This window comes from Ceratotherium simum, chromosome 33, assembly GCF_057802395.1.
Source record: "Ceratotherium simum simum isolate JZ-2026a chromosome 33, ASM5780239v1, whole genome shotgun sequence".
NCBI lineage: Eukaryota > Metazoa > Chordata > Mammalia > Perissodactyla > Rhinocerotidae > Ceratotherium > Ceratotherium simum.
The window spans coordinates 26,848,562-26,869,895 of NC_141932.1; the positions used below are offsets into that span (position 1 = coordinate 26,848,562).

At 55.3% G+C, this 21,334-nt stretch overlaps 2 protein-coding genes across 3 annotated transcripts; both read right to left on the reverse strand.

Annotated features, from left to right (window-relative positions):
- Positions 1 to 80: 80 nt before the first annotated feature.
- On the reverse strand, positions 81 to 7,004 carry LOC147912912 (inactive serine/threonine-protein kinase TEX14-like). 2 transcript variants are annotated; one of them, XM_087422179.1, is made up of 16 exons: positions 6,857 to 6,989; positions 4,026 to 4,140; positions 3,482 to 3,647; positions 3,248 to 3,402; positions 3,106 to 3,166; positions 2,905 to 3,029; positions 2,680 to 2,772; positions 1,923 to 2,264; positions 1,686 to 1,843; positions 1,416 to 1,609; positions 1,258 to 1,330; positions 1,083 to 1,171; positions 821 to 993; positions 496 to 649; positions 268 to 317; positions 81 to 177 (listed from the first exon to the last, which is right to left on the reverse strand). In XM_087422179.1, the coding sequence occupies exons 1-16, from the start codon at positions 6,987 to 6,989 to the stop codon at positions 81 to 83; spliced, it is 2,178 nt and encodes a 725-aa protein (XP_087278305.1). The 2 variants fall into 2 exon arrangements, with proteins under 2 accessions (XP_087278305.1, XP_087278306.1); XM_087422180.1 differs by lacking the exon at positions 496 to 649 and having other exon boundaries at positions 820 to 993; positions 6,857 to 7,004.
- Positions 7,005 to 9,731: 2,727 nt separating this feature from the next.
- PRODH2 (proline dehydrogenase 2) lies at positions 9,732 to 19,820 on the reverse strand. The gene is made up of 10 exons (XM_004439756.3): positions 19,647 to 19,820; positions 19,375 to 19,571; positions 19,149 to 19,287; positions 18,977 to 19,063; positions 14,631 to 14,711; positions 14,403 to 14,558; positions 14,159 to 14,325; positions 11,358 to 11,468; positions 10,846 to 10,931; positions 9,732 to 9,916 (listed from the first exon to the last, which is right to left on the reverse strand). Exons 1-10 carry the CDS (start codon positions 19,818 to 19,820, stop codon positions 9,732 to 9,734), a joined length of 1,383 nt encoding a protein of 460 aa, XP_004439813.1.
- Between the last annotated feature and the right edge of the window lie 1,514 nt (positions 19,821 to 21,334).

Consider the following 21,334-nt stretch of genomic DNA (forward strand, 5'->3'; position numbering starts at 1 on the left):
CGGCAGGTACTGAGTGGGCAGTCACTCCTGGGAGGCTCTGAGGGGCGATATCTGCAGAGAGGGAGGGGGCCATGGGTGCCCTAAGAATCTGTGCCAGGAGAGGGGTCGCAACTGGGCCTGTCTCTGGGTTGGCATCCACCTTGCAGCTCGGCTATGATCTCCTCCAGCAGATCCATCCTGGGGAGCGGGGGGGGAGGGGAGGATGGGGGTCACCTCAGGGATGAGGGGGGCGGCCCAGGGGCCCTCCCACCGGGGCCCAATTCTCACTTCTGCAGGCTGGAGAAGAGCCCTCCTCTGATCAGCTCAGGGCTGAGTGCCTGCAGGAAGAAAGGCTGGAGCTGCCGCCCCCTAGCTGTGGGTGGGCCTGGGAGGATGGGGTGGGCAGGGGATGGGCTGGGGGTCCTGTGCTTCACCTGCCCTGGTGGCCTTCCCTGCCAGCAGCCTCCAGGGTGTGGGGAGCCTCCCTGTGGGTCAAATGGCAGGGGGCGCGCTCACAGAGCCAGGGGTCCGGCGGGGCAGCCCTGTGTGTGTGCCGCCACAGCCCCTGCGGGGCTCGGATCTTGACAGAACTCCCTCTGAGAGGGCTCCAGAGCCCTGGGGCCCCAGCAGGGAGGCTGAGTCCTGAAGTCTGGAGTGCAGGGCAGGGCCGTGGGGGGAGCAGGGTTGGTCAGGGGTCACAGGTCAGGGAGGGGACAGTTGGGATCCCAGGGGGCCCTGGTCAGAGGAGAGGCAGCCAGGGAAATTGGGGTTGGTGAAAACTTGGGGAGGGGTCCCAGGTTAGCCATCAATGGTTGCGCAGGGCTCTGGGGGTATCCGTACTGTGGGGCTGGGCTCCAGGCGGCAGTGCAGGCTGGCCCTAGCGGTGTGGCTGTGGCCCGGGCAGAGGCCACGGCTGGGACTGGGGCTGCTGCCTAGAGTCAAGCTGCTGCCCGAGTCCCAGGCTGGGACCCTCTGGACTCTGCTATGGCCCGTGACCTCAGGAGTCTCCAGGGCCTACAGAGAGCAATGGCAGAGAGCTGCCATGGGCTGCCCAGGTGCCCCACAGCTCCCGTGGTCCCCCACATCCCTGGCCTTGCTCCTACCTGGGGTGGGGTGGGGTCTAGGGACATCACAGGGGGCACAGGCCTGGGTGTAGTCTTGGCTCTGGAAGCCACCTCATAGTAGAGTGTCTCTGGGGGGACAGACCAGTTGACTGGAATGGGGGGCACAGCTGAGCTGTGCCCAGCACCTGCCACCACCCCCTCCTTGCCCTCTAACCTGGTGGGGAACCCTGGGGTGCAGGGCACAGTGTGGTCCGGTCCATTGGGGAGCTCACCTCAGGAGCGGAGTCCTGTGGGAAGGAGGCTGGATGTGGGGACAAGGGCGCTGCCTGAGGTTCCACGGCTACCACCCACCCCTGCCAACCTGTCCTGTACCTGGGCCATGGCCTCCCGCAGCAGGTACCGTGCACTCTGCAGGCTGCCCCAGCGGTCAGTGGGCCCTAGGCCCATCCCAGCCTGAACCAGGGCCTGGTAGGGGGCTGGCACCCGGGGGTCCAGGGCCGGGCTCTCACCTGCCTCCAGTTTAGCCTTCACCTCAGGCCCCTCTCTCCCAGCCCAGGGCAGCTCTCCTATGAGGAAGCATGACTGGGCGACCCAAACGGGCAGGGTGCCTCAGTGGGGCAGGGTGTAGGGTCACTCACTGACCAGTGAAGACCTCCTGAGCCAGGATGCAGAAGCTGTAGAGGTCTGAGGTGGCGGCAGGTGTGTCGCCACAGATGAGCTCCAAGGGCAGCCATGGGTACAACTCAGGAGGTGGGGGCAGCCCTGGGCCCGGGCCTCCCCAGAGGTAGCCCTGCTGTGGCCTGTAGAGGCCCAGGGGACTAGTGAGCTAGTGGCCACTGGACAGGGACACGGGGGCAGGCAGGTGAGGCAGGAACCCACCTGGGCTGCAGCCAGCGTTGGTGCAGCAAGCGTCCGTGCTCCAGGCTGCCCACCTTGGCCAAGCCTGGCCGCACCAGCTGCACAGCATGGGAGCTGAGGCCGCCATGAGCACGCCAGCGCGCGTGCAGGAAGAGCAGGGCCTCCAACACCTGCAGCAGCAGGGGACCGGGGAGCAGGCCCGGCACAGGGCGGGGGCGGGGCCCCCCCTCACTCGGTCCCTGTGGGTGCAGCACCACGTGCAGGGAGCCCAGCCACACGGGCTCAAAGAGGAGGCGCAGCCCCGACAGGTCCGCCGAGGGGCTCAGTGCCATCAGCAGCAACAGGTTGGGGTGGTGCAGAGTGCTGGGGGAGGAGAGCGGGCCACTCACAAGGAGGCCCTGTCGCAGCGGGTGGGGCTGCTCCTAGGCACGGATCTGCACCAGCCAGGGGACAGGAGAGAAACTGAGACCGCGGGTCCCACAGCCTGGCAGTTGCAGAGCCAGCACCCAGCCTGTACCCCGTTCATGCTACCCCTCCCTGCACCCGCCTCCCCTCTGCAGCCTACAAGACACAGAACTGGGACCCACTTTCCAGTGGGAGAATGGTCACTCCAGTAGGAGGGCTCCGTGCCAGGTGCTAGCCCACAGGTGAAGACTCGGTAACCGTGGCCACTGGCGCTCTCCCTGGTCTTGTTTATGAAACACTTGAGTCGGGCGGGCAGGCAGGGGCCCGGGCTGTGGGACTGGGCCGGCCTGGGGAGAAGGCTGGGCCAGCGCACCTGCAGTGCTGAAGGTCGGCCAACAGCACATCAGGCTGGCTTCCAGGCACTGCCAGCTGCCGCACCGTCACAGGGTGGCCCCTCCACAGGAGGCTGCAGAATGGGGAAGGGGAGAGAGTGTACACCTGAGATAAGGGGCTTTCCTTGTGCGGGGAGCAAGAGAGCTGGACTCTCCCCGGAGCTCTGCTGGACCCCCTGCAGGGGGCGTGGGGGGGTTGCTCTCACTTGGCCATGAGGGTGTGGGAGCTGCTCCTGTAGGTGCGGTCGGGCTCGCCCTGGGCTGGCAGCAGCTCCTTAGGGTCCGCGAGGGGTATGCCTGTCACCAGCCCCAGTGGCCACAGGCTGCTCAGCTGGGGATGAGGAGCGCAACTGTGAGGCACAAAGAGGACAGGGGTGGTCCCTGCTCCCCCAACCTCTCCCGCTTACCTGGCCGAACCCCAAGGCTGGGATTTGGGGGGCCCTCCTGATCTGCCCCAGTCTTGGTGCCCTGGGGTAAACGGCAGTCCGAGGGTAAGTCTGGGGTAACTGGGAGTGGTGGGAGGGTGGGCTTCACAGTGTGGACAGTTACCTGCCCGCCTGCCTCAGCCGCAGCAGAGACAGGGAGCCACACAGGCTGCGTCCAGAGCCGGCCTGCAACAGGCCCAGGGATGCAGTGGGTGCCAACTCAGCGCCGTGCACCAGTGCTGATACGTGGGCACGGCAGAGCTGTAGTAGCTCCAGCACCTGGACGGGGGCATGTAGGGTGAGGCGGGGGGCGGGGCGCTGGCCCCAACGCCCCCATCCCACCCGTGCCACTGCTCACCTCCAGGCTCTGCTCGGCACCACCCTGCTCCGCCCAGTCCCAAGGAGTGCGGCCCTGCTGGTCACGCAGACGCAGGTCGCCCCCCGCCCGCAGCAGCTGCAGCAGCACCAGGCTGCGGCCCGAGAAGGCACCTGCATGCACAGGTGTGCTGCCATCGAGGCAGCGGCTGCAGCAGAACAATGAGGATTAGATGGATTAGGAAAGTGATGGAACAGGGACAAGAGGTGACAGGAGGGGTCACTGAGGGATGAAAGGAGTCACTGTGAACATGGGAGGTGGATATCAGGACAGGAAGGGTCACTTGGGGACACAGGGGTCTTTGAGAGGATGGGAGGATCATTGTGAGCGTGGGAGGCACCCGCAGAATGGGAATAGTCACTGAAGGACAAGAAGGGGTTAACTGAGAGGACAAGGGGGGGGGGTCCCTGGGGATGGGAGGGTCATCAGGGGATGGACGGGGGAGGTGAGGAAGAGCCCTGGCTCTCCAGGGCTCAGACTCAGGGCCCTGGGGCGGCGGGGGGGGCAGCACCAGCTGTCCACTCACTGGTTGGGGTTGGCGCCGAAGGCCAGCAGGAGCCGCACGGCAGAGCTGTGGCCACGCAGCGCCGAGAGAAAGAGCCCCGTCTGCCCTGCGGAGTTCTCGCCATCCACCTGGACAACTGAGGTGCAGCGAGGCTTAGGGCTGTCCCCGCCCCTACTCCAGGGGCAGAGGTCCTAGGGGCTGCCAGGCAGCACCTTTGCCAATTCTCAGCCCCCACAGTCCCTCCTTGACTGTTAACCCTTGACCCCAGGCTCCATCTCTATGTCCTAGAACCCCCACCCTCCAGCCTCTGGGAACTCTACCTCAGAATCCATTCAACACAGTGCTCACCATTAGGTCCATAGAGTTGGAACAAGGGGTGACATTTACGTGCCATGCTGACATCCACCCCCATCCCAGAGGGGTCAAAATCACACAAAGGTACCCAGGGGCCAGGGGGAAGTGGACTTGGTGGGGACGTGGGCTCGCAGAGCCTCATGCACTGTCCAGGACAGGCAGCCTCCACCCAGCTCTAACTCAACGTATGTATACAGGTCCCATGCGGCCAGCACCCATTCTTCAAAACAAGCAAACTCGCTGGATTTCATCAGGAAATCTCTCAAGTTTATTTCTGAACACTGCATCTAAGAGCAGAATCCAGGTAGCAACCTCCTCTGCGCCTCCACCTCCATGTCCTTGCCAATCCCCCACCCGCCTGCATCATCCTGCTCAGATCCCCCCTCCCAACCCCCTATCACTGCACCCACCATACCCCAAGCCCTGTTTCTCCGCACTCAGCAATCCCGAGTTCCTCCTCCTCCAGGCTCCACCCCATATCCTCAAGGAGGGCAAATGCACGGCACCCTTGTCCTTGTACTCCTATGTCCTTGGCAGACATGGCTAATCAATCATGTGCTTGGTCCAACCCAGTTTGGTCTCTGCCGCAAAATCCCTCCAAATGTGATCCCTCGGGAACCTCTGAACATCACACTCACTGCATCTTATTCTACTCAGTAATCCACCATCTTTTGCAATGGCATCCTAACTGATATTCTGCATTTCTCTTGAATGATCCCTGCAGAGGAATCTTCTTAAAACACAAATCATTTCATGATACAGATAATTATTATAATGAAAGTCATTTCATTTTTTTTTGTATAGGTAATCTTATACAAGTTGTTCCAAAACAGAAAAATAGAAAAAGAGGGCAAGGCTCATTTTATGAGGCTAGTATGACCTTAATTCCAAAGCCAGATGAGAGTTTCTAGAATCAGAAAATGAAACTGTATATCAATTCCATTTGTGATCATTTATACAAAACTCCTAAATATAGTAAAAGGGGTAACCCAATCAATTTATTCCCAGAAAGCAAGGATGAGTCAACAAAAGAAAATCTATCAACGTAATAAAACACATTCATGGATTAAAGGACAAAAATCACATTTAACTCAGTAGACACTGGATAAATTGCAATACCTACTTATGATTAGGGGGAAAAAACACCTCAGAAAACTAAGAATAGATGGGAACTTCCTCATTTGATGAAAATTATAAAGCAAAATGCAAGAGCAAGCATGATACTTAATGCAGAAACACAGGCTCATTCCCTTTAACATCAAGAACAAAGAAAGAGGGCCGGCCCCGTGGCTTAGAGGTTAAGTGTGCGGCTCCGCTGCTGGTGGCCCGGGTTCAGATCCCGGGTGCACACAGACACACCGCTTCTCTGGCCATGCTGAGGCTGCGTCCCACATACAGCAACTAGAAGGATGTGCAGCTATGACATACAACTATCTACTGGGACTTTGGAAGAAAAGATAAATAAATTTAAAAAATTATAAAAAAGAAAAAGAACAAAGAAAAAGCTGTCCACTGACAACAAGGTTTGGGAGTTGTGGCTGACACCTTATGACAAGAAAAAGAAATTAGACTTTAAAGACTGAGGAGCTGAGACCAAACTGCCACCATCTGCAGATAACGAAGAAGTGAAAGAATCAACAAACAATTACAACTATTAAGCAAGTTTAGAAAGTGGCCAAATTGGAGCCAGCCCGGTGGTGCAGTGGTTAAGTGCACACACTCCGCTGCGGCGGCCCAGGGTTTGCAGGTTCAGATCCCAGGCGTGCGAAGACGCACCGCTTGTCAAGCCATGCTGTGGCGGCGTCCCATATAAAGTGGAGGAAGATGGGCACAGATGTTAGCCCAGGGCCAGTCTTCCTCAGCAAAAAAGAGAAGGATTGGCAGATGTTAGCACAGGGCTGATCTTCCTCACACACACACAGAAACAAGTGGCCAGATATCCAATCAACTTACAAAAATCAATGAAACATACAAATTCTAAGTTGGGTAATGTTAATTTCTTGCCTACAACTCCAGTGGTTTCCCATCACACAGAACAGAATTCACACCCCTTTTGAGGCCCTTTCCCGTCTGTACCTGCTCTCTTCAGCTTCAGCCCTCTCCCAGAGTCCCCTCGCTCCCTGCTGCTACTTATACATACCCAGTTTGTTCTGACTTCAGGGCCTTTGCACTGGCTATTCCATCTTTCGGAAGGGCTCTTCCCTCAGCTTTTTGCATGATTGGCTCTTATGCTGTGGGACTCAAGTATTACCCCACCAGAAAGTCCATCCTTTCCAGTGTGTCCACCCATCCTCATCATTCTCTTAAATTCCCATAACAAATTTCATTCAGAGTGACCCAGAAGGTCATGTTCACCCTTAAATCCCCATCACAGACAACAGAGCCTGGCACACAGTAGGTGCCAGGTACACAATAGTTGACTGGCCAACTTAAGTCACACCCACCATGCTGCCCCTCGACCTTGCCCCCACAGGGAGTTCCAGCAGCCACACCCTCACCTCTCTGCAGGAGCCAGGTGAGGCCCCACCCTGGGCCACCCGCCACAGCCAGGCGATGCAGACGGCCCACCTGGGCTTCCGGATCCCGCACAGAGCCCAGCTCCACCGGGAAGCCAGAGCGCAGCGAGGGCATTCTTGGCTCCAGACTCTGTCAGCTGCTGGGCAGGGATCAGCTAGGGGGGCTCATGAGGGCAGGAGGAAGTGAAGGGCGGGACCTCCAGGGAGATAAAGACAGAGCTGGCTGGGATCCTGGGGGGGCAGTCTGAGAAAGGAAGGGGGTTCAGGAGGGGTCTGATTTGGAGGGAACCATCTGAATGAGAAAAGGGGTGCACTCTGGAAGAGCTACATACCAGAAGGTCAGGGGGCTAAGCACATCTGAGAGCTGAAGGGGATCTGGAAATCTGAGGGCGGGGCACTCCATCTAGGGATGGCGGTATAAGGGCTAAGGGCCCAGGAGAGGAGTCTGGGGGCTGAGGAAGAGGGTCTGAAGACCATCTCTGGGCTGAAGGAAGAGGGGCCTGAGGGTTAGGATCTGAGAGGGGCTGGGATCTACGGGCTGTGAGGGAGTAGGGGTCCAGGGGAGGACAGTCCGAGGGCAGGGGCTGCGGGCCGGGGAAGGGCCCTGAGGTGGGATCTGAGCGCAGTGGCTGGGGTCCGAGGGAGGAGAGGACTCCGGGTATGCGGGCTGTGAGGGTCTGAGGGGTGGGGGCCCACACTGAGGTTCAGGGAAGCGTCTGTGTGCCGGGGTGGGGTCCACGGACCGGGGGAAGAGACTGATGCGAGGAACGAGTCTGAGGACCACCGTATCTGTGGGCTGGGGGAAGGGTGCCGGGAATGACGCCAGGCTCTGATAAGAGGGTGGGCCGAGGGCTGTAGGAGAGGCGAGAAGGAAGGGAGGAGTGGCAGGGAGGGGGCGGTCTGAGGGCGGGGGTCTGAGGGCTGGGGGCGGGGTCGGTGGAGAGCTGAGGGCCCAGTAAGGTCTAGGCAGGTTCTCGCGCCCAGACCCCAGCCCAGGAGGCTTTGCACCTACCGTTGGGCTGTGATAGTGGTCACCACGTGACTGCCACGTGACCCCCGGGCGCACTAGATCTGGTGGTCTGGGCGGGAATCCTGGGCGCATGCGCATCACTGGCCTCCAGGCACGCTTGCGCTTGCGCAGTAGCTTTCCTCCCCTAAGAGGCGCCCCTGAGGCCCTGAGGTGACTCCAGGAAAGAGACAGCAGTGTCTGTCCCAGAGCTCTTGGCTGCGCCCTACGTGTTACCCCGTTCTTACCTCGGCCCCAGGACTTGCTGAGGTGGTGGCTCCTTCCAGATCCCTGTCCTTGGCTGTCTTCTTCCCATGCTTCTCACTCACCCCGTGGGCTGTTTCCTCTCTCACTCCCTGCCCCAGTCCCCACAGTGTCCTGGACACCTCCCCCTGGACGTCCCCTGGGACCCTCACACCCACCAGGTCCCACATTGGCCTTGGTTATCTCCCCAAAACTGCGTGTCCTCCCGTATCCCCATCTCAGGGTTGGCCCCGCTGTCCCCTCTTCAAGCCAGAGCCCTGTGCCTCTCCCTGAATGTCTCCCTCCCCTCCAGCCTGTCACCCCATGGCCTATCCACTCAGCCCCTGGATTGTCCTTTCCACTAGCCCCCTCCTCCCTCCCCTACAGCCCCGCCCTGCTCCAGCCCCTGCCCCAGATTCCCTACCCCAGCTTCCCTGCGCTCCAGCCTGTCTCCCACTCTGGTCTACCCACCACACCGCAGCCAGGGAAGTCTTCCTGAAGCGAGACCTGACTCTGCCCCTCCTCTGTTTGAAACTCTCCTGAATCTCCAGTGCCCTTGGGACAGAGTCCGAGCCCTGCAGCCTGGCTCCTAAGACTGCATCATCTGGCCCTACCCACCCCTCCATCCTTGTGCCCTCACTCCTCACTCTGTTCCACACTTCTCTGTTTACGCACATGCCCTTGTCTTTGAATGTTCTCCTCGCTGTTCACTTGGGTATTCTTTTTTTTATGGTGAGGAAGATTCGCCCTGAGCTAACATCTGTGCCAGTCTTCCTCTATTTTGTATGTGGGTCACCGCTACAGCATGGCTTGATGAGTGGTGCCTGGGTCCGCACCCCGGATCCAAACCAGCGAACCCCGGGCCGCTGAAGCGGAGTGCACAAACTTAGCTACTATGCCACCAGGCCGGCCCATCACTCGGTTATTCTTATGAGTTCTCTGGGAAGCCCTCTTGATCACCAGGGGTCTCCTCTGGCCTCCCAGAGCCTCCAGGCTTTCCCCAGCATCTCCCTGATACTCTGCTTGGGCTTTCCCATCACAGCCCTGACCGCTCTGGGCTGTCACTGTCTGAAGATGGGTCTGTCTGCTCTGCTGGACTGAGAGCCCTGTGAGGCCAGGCCTGGGGTTGTCTGTCACTGTTGTGTGTCCAGCATCGTTCACTCCGGAGCCTGGCTCAGAAGGGGCCTCAGTAAATGCTTATTAAATGAGAGGATGGTTTGGCTCTTCGCTCTGTCCCTCCCTGGACATGTGGCCTGAGCCCAGCCTCTTGACTTCAGTGCCTCAGTGTCTGCTCTTCCTCCGTGCTCTTCACTTGGGCATCCACAGGAGTGAAGAAAGTTCCCACATCAGCCACTGACTGCTGAGCGGAGCTGACCACAGGCCCATCACAGGATAGGCTGCCTCAGGGTTGGGGGGAGGCCTCATTAGTCTGTGATGGATGCCCTTGCTATGCTCTAGGGTCATCTAAAGATCTCTCTACAGCGCAGAGCCCCCCAGCTCGGGCTGGCTGAGGTCAAGATTCCTCTTCCCCAAGGAGGGACTTCAGTGCAGGGCAGCAGCCTGGGCAGTGGCTCAGGACCTTTATTGACCACATGACCCCCAGGGGTGCTAACGGGGTACACTTAGGTCCCGCCAGAGCAGCCTCCGCCAAAGTTCTTGGCTGAGCAGCTCCTGTTCCCTGCGGGCGCCCTGCAGCACACTCCGGTTCTCCTGGGCCCTCCGGATCAGGTAGGGGATCACCTCCTCCAGGGAGCCGTAGGGGATGGACTTATATACAGCGTAGCCGGCCTGCCCTGGGGGGAGAGTATTGGCAGGGTGTGGGCTCATGTTTTAGGAGAGGCTCCCCTAGACCCCATCTGCAACAGAGATTTCGATTTCTGAGAACACGGCAGACTAGGTGAATTGGACAAAATTTCCCACTGAAAAAACTAAAAAATTTGAGGTAAACATTTAAAAAATCTTCTCAATGTTATTAAAATGCTGCCAAGAGAATAAGGAATTTACTACCCCAAGAATTACGAGAAAGCGGGAACCCAGAGAAGGAAGGATGCACAGGGAAGCACTCTTGCCCGGAAGGCAACACTGAGCTGCCAGCTGATGACTTCAGAGCTGAGGGGTACAGCAATCGAGCCTCAAAGCTTGCCCAGGGTCAGAGTCATAAAGGAGAACTTCCCCAAGTTAATTTACCCCCTCAGAGTCAGAGTTAACAAGAAGTAACCCCCCACCTTCCCCCACTCCCAGGGACTGGCCTCGGCTGCAGGCAGAGCAGGGAAGAAACCAGAGAACTGCACCCCTGAGAGGTTGCGGCCATGCATTAGTCCCCTCACGTATTTGCAGCCCAAATTTGCATCCCTGGGATGTCTCAAGAAACTGCAGCTGTGGGTTTAGGGTACAGTGGTGTTGTACCCCTTAGCACCCAGCAGAAGAAAACGCAAAGGCCCTGGGGATCAACATGGTGGAGACAACAAAGTGCCCCAAAAAGAAGACGCCATGATCGAGAACCAGCAAAAGCAGCAGACGCAGAGACACAGGCCTTCAGGCCTTCAGCTGTGGGAACAACAGATCTCTCTGGAAGGGTCCCGCAGCGGGGCCAGCTGCAGGCTCTGGATGGGCGCCTGGCCGGGCATGGGTGGGGTTGGGAGAAGGGATCTGGCTGGGAGGGCACGAGGCCTGGGGCTGGTGGGGCATGGGGTGGGGGATGGGGAATGGGCCATTCACATACCCAGTGCCAGGGAGACGTGGTCACACATCCCCAGAAGTTGTCCGAAACAGACGGGCCCGTCCAGAGGAATGCCCAGCTCCCACATGCTGCGGAAAAGGCCGCGTGATGGGTCCAGGCAGAGGTGGAGCCAGAGCCGAACGTCAGCGCACCCTCGTGACTGTTCCGGTTACTCAAACGCTGAAGTACTTCCAGACTCAGTGATGCATAACCACTGAGCCCCCCGAAAGCTCCCCAGAGCATCCCCGCGCCTTCCCTGGAGCCCTCAGACCCCCTCAGGCCCCAGCACATAAGAGGCGGTGCCTTGTGCGGCTGGGGCCCACGGCACCTACAGCGTAGCAGGGGTAAATGTTTTGACTATCCTCCCTAGAACCCCTCTGAACCTACTGGCCCCCCGCTATCCCTCCCCTTGTTCCTCGTCCACCGCCCTCTGCCCACCCCTGGCCTGTGAGCAAGGGAGAGGAGGGGAGGAGACCTTCTCGTGGGCACCTGTTTCCCATCCCCCCACCTCATACCGCTTGGTCGCCTGGCAAACAGATTCCTCGTTGTGGGAAGCCACCATGAGGTGGCACACGGGGCCGCGGCGGGACACGTGGGTCAGCATCAGCTCCAGGCAGCGACTGTAACTGAAGGGACGTGCTCCACTCAGCTTCAGGCACCTGGTAGGTGAGGGTCAGGCCCCGGGGCCTGCGGATTGCTGTCCTCGGGAGGTCGGCTGCCTTGGGGCAAGGACTCCGGAGTCAGAAGCTTCCTCCATTCCGCCCGCACCTGCTGCAGGGGCCATCGCTTCTCTGAGCCTAGGTGAACGCGCCGTTCACCTAACAGCGCTGTTGTGAGGCTGAGGTGAGGGAGTACACAAAGCCTTTGGGACTATTCTGTTGGAAGCAGTTGAGTGGAAGAACAGGAGCTGTGTGTAGGTGTGATGCCTTTCACACCAACACACTCAAAAATCGTTGTGTTTGCCTGAATACGCGTGAAGGAACTCAGGAAACGCATGTAAGAAACTAACATGGGGGGCAAGGAGACTCCGTGATGAGATGGGGATGGGGGTGGAAGAGAGAGGTGTCAGTGCATTCATTTTCATGTTACTTAGACTTTTGAATCATGTGAATTTATTGTTTATTCAAAACATATTAAGACATTGTACTGTGCTGAAGAGGATGTGGAGAATTGGAACTCTCACATGGTGCTGGTGGGAATGTAAAATGGTGCAGCCACTTTGGAAAACCATCTGGATTTTCTCAAAAAGTTAAACTTGGAGTCACCCTATGACCCAGGCAAGTCCACTCCTAGCGAACTGAACTTTCAAGAAAATTGAAACTGTATGTTTATAGAAAAAATGTGTCTGTGAATATTCAGAGCGGTATTATTCACAATAGCCAAGAAATAGAAACAACCCAAATGTCCAGCAACTGATGAATGGATGAACAAAATGTAGTCTTATTCATGCAATGAAATATTATTTAGCCATAAAAAGGAAGGAAGCACTGCTACATAGATGAACCTTGAAAACATTATGCTGAGTGAAAGAAACCAGATACAAAAGGCCACATATTGTATGATTCCATTGATATGAAATGTCCAAAATAGGCAAATCCATAGAGACAGAAAGTAGGTTAGTGGTTGCCAGGGGCTGAGAGGAGGCGGGAATGGCGAAGGACTGCTAATGGATATGGGGTTTGATTTTGAGGTGATGAAAATGTCTGGAATTAGATAGTGGTGATGGCTGCACAACCTTGTGGATATAGTAAAAGCCACTGAATTGTACACTTTTTTTTTTTTTGCTAAGGAAGATTGGCCCTGAGCTAACATCTGTGCCAATATTCCTCTATTTTATATGTGGATCGCCACCACAGCATGCCTACTGAGAAGTGGTGTAGGTTGGTGCCCAGGAACTGAACCCAGGCCACTGAAGTGGAGCGCACCAAACCTAACCACTAGGCCACGGGGCTGGCACCTGAATTGTACACTTTTAAATGATGCATTTTATGGTATGTGAATTACATCTCAGTAAAAAAAATAATAATGGTGCCAATGCTAAGCCTCTGGGACACAAACGTGCCTAGGAGCCCTCACAGGCCTTGGATGCGAGTCTAGGTTCCAACCACGGCTTGGCCACTTGCCCTGTAAGTTTGGGTGAGTCCCTGCAGCTCTACAAACTATCCTCCATCCACTGTGAAATGGAGTGGGACTTTGTAAGCTCCAGGAGGACAGGGCCTGGGGGCCACCCTGCTTGCTGCTGAGAGCAGGGTCCAGCACGGGTCTGATCTACATCACGTGGTCAGCGAGTATGTGGGGAATGAATAAATTCCTTCTTCCCGGGGCCGTGGTATGGGGGTCCAGAGAGCTCACCCACACAGGGTGATTCAAGGTGGGTAAGAATGCAAGTTCTACAGCCTGTCTGCCTGGCCTCAAATCTTGGCCCTACCTCTTATTAGCTGTGTGACCTTGGGTAAGTGTTCTACCTCTCTGTGCCTCGGTTTCTTCCTCTGTGAAGTAGGGATGATAATGATAGTACCTACTGCTTGACGTTGTTTATTTATTCATTCAACAGATCTCTACTGAGCCCCTGCTATGCAGCAGGCACGATCGTAAGCCCTGAGGGTTCAGCAGTGAGCAAGCCAGAACCCCCCGCCCCCACACTCTGGTTGGGGAGACAGACAATGAGCAGCTGGACACGAGACTGTACAGAACCTCAGCTGCTGATATGTGCTGAGGGGAAAAGTCAATCCAGGAAGAGGGTGGGTGTGGCGTGCTCTAGTTCTTGATACGGAGGGCAGGGCAGGTGCCCTGAGAAGGTACCAATAAATAAAGACCTAAGGAGGTGAGGGATTCAGCCACGCAGCTGTCTGGAGGGAGAATGTTCCAGGCATCGAGAACAAGAAGTGCAAAGGCCCTGGGGACCATCAAGGAGGCCAGAGGAGCTGGAGTGCAGTGAGTGAGGGGTCGGTGGGAGGAGGAGTTAGAGAGGCTACGGGGACCGGATCGGTTGGGCCTCGTGGGCCACTGTAAGGATTTGGGGTTTATTGAGGGTGCGCTGGGAGCCATGGAAGGATTTTGAACTGAGGAGGGACATGGTTTGACTCAGGTACAAACATGAGGGGTGCCTGTGGGGAACAGCCTGGGAGGGGAGGACAGAGGAGGGAGCGGGGAGTCCAAGGAGGAAGCCACTGTTCGGGTGGGAAGTGACAGTGTCCTGGACCACGGAGAGGGAGTGACATGTGGACACATGCACGCTCAGCATCATGAGTAGTGAGCTCTCATTGAAGGTCAGATGTTAGTATTTGTCTCGGAGGCTGGCCTGGCCCAGTCCTACCTCTGACTGGTAGCCTCGCAGTCAGGCTGAGTGGGATCTTCGGTCCCCTGGAGCCGGGCCACCTCTCTCTCCTTGTCCAGATACGCCCCTCGGACCAACTTCACCCCGAAGGCCAGGCCAGCCCCGTCTGCAGCCTCAGCATCCCGCTGCAGCCGCTCGTGTGTGTCCTGGCAGAGCACACGGGCAGCTTCAGGTCAGGGCACTGGGACCTCAGCCTGCAGCCCCCCCAGAGCACACTACGCACCTTCAGATAGGCCTGGTAAGTGTTCCACACCCAGGGCCCGCCTTCCCCAGGGCGGTTCCAGCGCGCGGCCAGGGCGGCCACCAGCAGAGAGAGGGCAGGGTTCAGCGAGGTGTACTCAGCATCCACCAGGAGCCTCACGTGCTGGGCCCGGGCATGCTGGGAGTGAGGGACTGTGGTCAGAGCCCCAGGCACCCAGCAGCGGAGCCAGACCACCGCAGAAGGTCTTACCTGCACCACCCGATGCAGGCGGCTCAGAGAAGCCTGGAGATGCTGGTTTTGCTCCGCGGTGAGGCAAGAGATCTGGAGGTCCTGGGGGGTTGGCAGGGGAGGCGAGAGCAGTCAGGGCTGCTGGACTCTTCCAGGGCCTAAGTCTCCTCTCCCCCACCACCAGGAAGGGGAAAAAGTTTAGAAATTGTTAGAAATCTGGAAAGTAGCAGCCATATATCACATAGATACTATTTACTGAGATGTAGTACTGTGGTTAAGAGCCCAGAATCCAAGTTTGAATCCTGGCTCCACCACTTACTGTGTGGCCTTGAGCAAGTCATATAACCTCTCTGGGCTTCAGTTTTTCTCCTCTGTAACATGGAGATGATAATAGTATTGACCTCATGCAGTTGGGTTTTTTGTTTTTGTTTTTTTAGTGGTTAAGATTGTAAGTTTTATAATGCATTTTTCATATTTCTTGCAAAAGCAACGCTACTGGTAACAATTTTGTTTGTTTGAGAAAGTCTTTATTTCTCTTTCACTTTTGAAGGATAATTTTGCAGAGTAAAGAATTCTAGGTTGGTAAGTTTTTCTCTCCACACTGTAACTATTTCCCTTTTACTTGTTGTTAGGACGGAGTAGGGACTTCCAACCTCCGTACACACCAGACCAGAAACCGGAGGTCCTTGGCTCTGCTGTGGGGCAGGCAGCCTTCAGGCAACCAAAATGCAAATTTACTCCAGGTCTTTCTTCCTCTCCCTCTTCTCCCCATCTTGGTTGCAGCAGCAAAGAGGACTGAACCCTGAGCAGCTGCTAATCCAAGGCCACACCACACTAGGTGGGTGAGGCTGCAACCGGAGCCCTGACGTGCCCAACGCTAAAGGCTGCAGTCCATCACGAAGGTGTTGTGTGGATAAAACGGGTTAATGTGTGAGATGCACCTGGACATGATAAGCACCCAGTACTCAGTGTTGTTATTGTTATAAGAATAGGTGACCTCATATACTATCTTATGTATTTAATCTTCACAATGGTGCCAGCACACAGATGCTATTCTAGGCTCCATTTTCCAGGGAGGGACTGAAGCTCAAAGAGTGAAGTGACTTGGAATTAACATACAGGAAGTGCTTAGAACAGTAGCTAGCACATAGTAAGTGCCGTAAGTGCTACCTCCTGTTAGTCTGGTAGGACTCGATTTCCTCATCAGATGCGAAAGGCCTCAGGTAGCCCTCAAGCCCCGACCCGTCTGGCCCCTCTGCTCTCACCTCCCCCCACTCTCTGCCTCGCTCACTGCCCTCCAGCTGCACTGCCTCCCTGCTGTTCTTGGAACATGCCAGGTACCTCCCCGCCTCAGAGCCTTTGCCCTGGCTGTTCCTTCTGCCTGGAACACTCTTCCCCCAGGTGTCCATCTCCTCACTCCTACCTCTCCTACAGGTCTTTGTTCCAGTGTCACCTTCTCAACGAGGTTTACATTTGCAGCTCCCTGTCTGGGGCTTCCATTCTCCTTCTGCAGCCTTATTTTTCCCTGTGATGCTCATCCATACCTAACTTGTTACCTATCGGCTTCAGTTTTCATTACTGAGTGCCTCTTGCCCCTCCTGACTAGCGAGCATGAGCCTTGGGGGCAGGGGGTTGGTCTTGTCATCTCCTCCTCCTAGCACAGCGCCTGGAACACGGTAGATGGTCTGTAAACATTTAGGGAATTCACACGTTTGTGAAGTGGAAATAGTAACTGTCCCTCACTCAGTCCTGTTATGGGGACTCAGAGGGTGAATGTGAGCTGCTGGTGACTCAAGGAGTCCCGGGGGCTTCAAATAACTTGTTTTGGGAAGTTAAAGAAAGAGGAACAGATGAGACTTAAGTTCTATTTTATCCAACAGCGTCGCTGTGGATGACGCAGTCCCGCTAATGGACCCCCTGGGGCGGGTTAGTCTGAATGTGGCAACCCCCCAATCTTGGGGGAGAAAACTCTCTCCAGGAGGAGGGAAGAGCTGGGGGCATCTTTTCCTCAATCAGAGAATTGTCTCCCCCTGGCTTGGGCTTAGACTCAGGGGAGTTCTGGGGTGTTAGCAGCTGGTGGATCTCCCTATACAGGATGGCCACCCTCAGGAGGACCTGCTCAGTGCCAGGTGCTATTCACCAACCGCTGAACTGATGTTCTGTCCGCCACCCTCCGAGGTACGGACTGTATCATCCCCATTTTGCAGAGGGGGAAACTGAGGCACAGAGAGGTGAAGTCACTTGTCCGAAGTCACACAGCTAGTCAGAGCAGACCTGAGATTTGAACCTCAGCTTCTCCAAAACCTGGATTCTTAACCATCACCCTCAACACCCACTCAGGGGCAGCGAGTAAATGTTTCCCTCGAACATATGCGAAGCATCTAGGACAGTGCTCAGCACTTTGTGAGCGATCAGTAAGTTCTCCGCCATTAATTTATTGTTTAAAAATCACTTGCTTCATTCATTCATTCATGTAACATGTATTTATCATATCTTGTCTGGGCACCAGGGGCTAGGGAAATGGGAGAGAGCAGGACAGTCATGAATTGCGCTGCAGAACTAGTGGATGTGGAGACCAAGGATGGGTTGGGGCTCGGATCTGAGATGGGGGACGGTAGAGCTGCCTCTGAGGTGGGGACAGGAAGGAGGGGCAGGTTTGGGGAGACACTGAGGGCAGTGTGGGACCCAGTAGGTATGAGGGGTCTGGGGGATGCCCAGGAGGCTCAGGGGAAAGGCTAGGGCTGGAGATAGAAACAGGGGCATCATTAGTGCTGGATGGGGAAACTGAGGCTGTAGGGATAGGTGAGGAGGCCGTTTGAGGAGAGTAAGGAGTGAGGCGGGAGGGACCCAGGACCTAGCCCTGGGGAACCTGCATTTTTAAGAGACAGGCAGAGAAACACCTAACAAAGACTGAGAATGAGCCAGCAGGATGGAAAAGGAAAACGGGGTGGGATGTACTGGGAAAGCCAAGGCAAGCAAGTGACAGAGGAGGAGGGAGGCCCCTCTGCTCAGATGCCAGCCTGGCAGGGGCCTTAATCCTTAAAACCGCCCTGGGAAGAAGTTACTATCACTGCCCCATGTGAGTGAACTAAATCTCATAAAGAGATGAAATGCGTTACGCTCCAAAGCTGATCCTCTGAAACCCTAAATCCTGCTTCTGTGTGTTCTGGGACACATTTTAAAAAATTACAAATTTAAAAAAATCACAATTAGAAAAGAGACATCAGCATGTCCCCTGCAGCGTTGTTTGGGGTGGTGGAGACTCAGAGGCCACCCAGGTGTCCACCCCAGGAGAGGTGAACCTCGCGGCCAGAAGCGGCAATGAGAAGCAATAGATTCGATGTACGCAGAGACGATGATGGATCTTAAAATCAGAGCGCGCAGTGGAAAAAGGATGAAACAGAATGAGAGGGATAACAGAACCCAGTTTGTGTACATCTGAAAACATACCCCCCAGACTGATGGAGGAGGGCATGGGGGAGCTTTCTGCAGGGATGGAAATGTTCTATCACTTGACAGGGGTTTGAATTGCTCAGCTGTGTGTATTTCTCTGAGCTCATCAAAGGGTACATTTACAAGTTGTGCATTTCATTGTATGTAAATTTTACCTGAAAAGAAGTAAAGTCCTGTAAGTGATTATTCAGCTCAAATTAGTGATGTGCATCCTGAAGCTTTTGCGGGGAAGTGTGCTAATGTCTGCAGCTTACTTTGAAATGCACTGAGAAACAAGGTGGATTGATGGGTGGATGGAGGGCTGGGTAAAGAGACAGGTGTGATTTAAAGCAGGTATAGTTAAATGTTAATGTGGCAGGTATACGAGTGTTCACTGTAAAATTCTTTCAAATTTCCTGTGTGTTTGAACATTTGCATAAAATGTTGGAAAAAATATGCCCTCAAACAGTATAACTCAGGGAAACAAAATCATAATAGCAGAAAGATACACGTTACACAGGATGGAGTGGTTGCCAGGAGGGTAGAAATAGAATACGGAAATAAAAAGGAATGAATGAATGAATGAATGAACCAAAACCGCACTGCTCTAATGGTGACTTCCAGCCAGACACACGAGCATAGCTGAGTGGTTGATAAAATGCTGACGTGCTTTCTTCTATGTGGTAAAGAGCTGCTGTCTCAGTCATCCCTCTGAGAGCTCCCAGCCCCCAGGTCCTGCCCTGGAACCCCCAATGAGCCATATTCCAGCCATTCCAACCAGGCCCCAGGGCTCCAGCCACGTTTCTTCTGATTGTCCTCAGCCTGGGAAGTAGAGGTGGCTAGAACATCCCGCTCGCAGGTGCCTCCTGTGTCCAAGTCCAGGAGACTCTGCCCTGACGTGCCCCACCAACCATCCCCCAGCCTGAAGTCCTTACCTGCCCAGAGTCCATGGCTTCTGCCAGCCTCTCGGGGCTCAGCTCCAAGGAAGCCCCTGGCCTTCTGACCCATGAGGTTAGCGCCTTCTGGAATGGGGTGATGGGTGGGGTAGTGAGGGGGACCTGGTGGGCAGCCACACCGTCCTCCCCCGCCATCCTGACTGTCCCTTACACAGAGCCAAGTGCTGGTCAGCGCTGTCATCTTCAGCTGCATGAGGATGTTCCCAGTCGGGCCGGGGGTCTCCAGGAGGCCTCGTGACAGGTCCACACAGCGCAGCATAGCGCGGAGGTTGCCTTCATACCAGGCCTCGCTGCCCAGCCAGCAGGCATCAGGTCCTGGAGTCCGCTAACCCCCTTCCTGCCGTCCTGCCGCCCCCCGGACCCCGCCCCCTACTCACCCAGTCTTGACAGCCGAGTCTGGCTCCTCCTCAGTGGGCACTGCCAGCAGGGGCCGGAGGCCCAGGGTCTGGAGCTGTTGGACACAGCCCCTCACCTCCTCTGCTGTCTCGCCAGCCACAAACTGCCCGTAGATGGACGCTCGGAGGAGCGCACCCGAGAGCCGGGAGCCCAGGAGGCGCTGAGACCAGGCCTGGAGCTGGGGTGACAGGGAGTGAGGGCTCAGAGCTGGGCCCTGGGGAACCTCAGGACAGTCCCCAGGGTCGCTGCTCACCGCCAGGCCATGGGTGACCAGAGGGGGCCAGGCACACAGCCGTAGCACCAGCAGAGCCCGTGTGAGTTCTCCTGTGCCCTTGAGGTGGAAGGCCCCACCATCAAAGTTCAGGGGCCGCCAGCCCCCAGCAGAGGGACTGGCCTGGGAACAGAGCACTCGGCAGGTCCGGAGCATCTCGAGTCCCTCGCCACAGCCTCACCAGGTAAGGGGCTTTGGGGCAGCAGGTCTACCAAATGCCCCTTGCCCGGCCAGGGCAGTGACTGATTAACCAGGCAGTGACCAGGGAAAGGCCAATCTTTAGGATCACCAGGCTCCTTGGGGGGCAGTTAATTATTAACTGATGGGGACAGAGTTCAGAATAACGGAGACGGGAAAGGAAACCCCCAGCAACAGCCCCAGCAACTCTCAGCATGGTGGGCACAATTACGAGGTGCCCCCCTGAGCCAGTGGTGCTGAGTGAGAGCGTGGGCTCTGCGGCAAGGCAAGTTGGCTTTGTGACCTCAGGAAAGTTACTTAACCTCTCTTGTTGCCACTGCTTCATCTTAAAAAGAGAAAGAGTGTAGTGTTATTGAATAAATTTGAAAATGCACATAACCTATAAGCCAGCTGTGCCATGCTAAGTACGTATCCAGAGAACTTGAACATGAGCATCAGGAAACATGTACAGGAAGGAGTGTTCATAGCAGCACTGTTTGTAATAGCCCGAAGTGGGAACCACCCAAATCTCCATCAACTGGAGAATGGATAAATACATTGTGGTATATTCCCACAACAGAATACTATACAGAAATGAAAAAGGAATGAACTACTGGTACACACAAACACACGGGTAAATCTCACACACATAATGTTGAGTGAAAGAAGCCAGACACCAAACAGGACGTGCTGTATTATTCTAGTCAATAAACTTAAAGCAGGGAAAATGAAATGACAAGGAAGTTTTGGGGATCCATATGCAGGTGGTCAAACTATAAAGAAGAGTTAAGCAAGGAAATGATTGTCACAAAAGTCAGAGAGACGGTTACCTCAGGGGACGGGAGGAGTTGTCACTGGGAAGGGGCACATGGGGGCTTCTATGTCCTTTTTTCTTAACCTGATGACTCATCAGCCATGCTGTGGCAGTGACCCACATACAAAGTGAAGGAAGACTGGCACAGATGTTAGCTCAGGGACAATCTTCCTCAAGCAAAAAAAGAGGAAGATAGGCAACAGATGTTAGCTCAGGATGAATCTTTCTCAGCAAAAAAAAAGAAGAATGTTCTCCTACACGCCCACACCACCATTCTCACATCTAAGAAAATACCAATAATTCCTTAGTATCTAATATTCATGTTCAAGTTTCCGTAATTGCCTCCAAGATGTCTTTTATAGCTGTTTTTTATTTTTAAACAGAGTCAATCCAGGTTCGTGCTTTGCATTTGGTTGTTATGTCTCTTTAGTATTTGGGGAACTTTTTGGGTACAGTCCTCATGATTTTTTTTTTTTGTCAGTATTGACTTTTTAAAAGAGCCCAGGCCAAGTGTCTTGTAGAATGTCCCACTATTGTATTTGTGTGATTATACCCCTGTGGTGTCATCTAACATGTTTCTCTATCCTCTGTATTTCCTGTAAACCAGAGTTTTGGTGTAGAGCCATAATTTATTAGATCAGTCTCCTGCTGCTGATGATTTAGGTTGTCTCCAGAGTCT

Bases quoted from the DNA above. Each gene is read 5' to 3' on its own strand.
- PRODH2 (XM_004439756.3), bottom strand. From the start codon at position 19,820: ATGCTCCGGACCTGCCGAGTGCTCTGTTCCCAGGCCAGTCCCTCTGCT. The intron at 14,559-14,630 runs GTAAGACCTTCT...CCTCACTCCCAG, and splicing joins GCCTGCATCGGGTGGTGCAG to CATGCCCGGGCCCAGCACGT. The intron at 11,469-14,158 runs GTAGGACTGGGC...ACGTCCCTTCAG, and splicing joins TGCGAGGCTACCAGTCAGAG to TTACAGTCGCTGCCTGGAGC.
- LOC147912912 (XM_087422179.1), bottom strand. From the start codon at position 6,989: ATGCCCTCGCTGCGCTCTGGCTTCCCGGTGGAGCTGGGCTCTGTGCGG. The intron at 3,403-3,481 runs GTGAGCAGTGGC...GCCCCCGTCCAG, and splicing joins GTGCCGAGCAGAGCCTGGAG to GTGCTGGAGCTACTACAGCT. The intron at 1,844-1,922 runs GTGGGTTCCTGC...GGGCCTCTACAG, and splicing joins CAACGCTGGCTGCAGCCCAG to GCCACAGCAGGGCTACCTCT.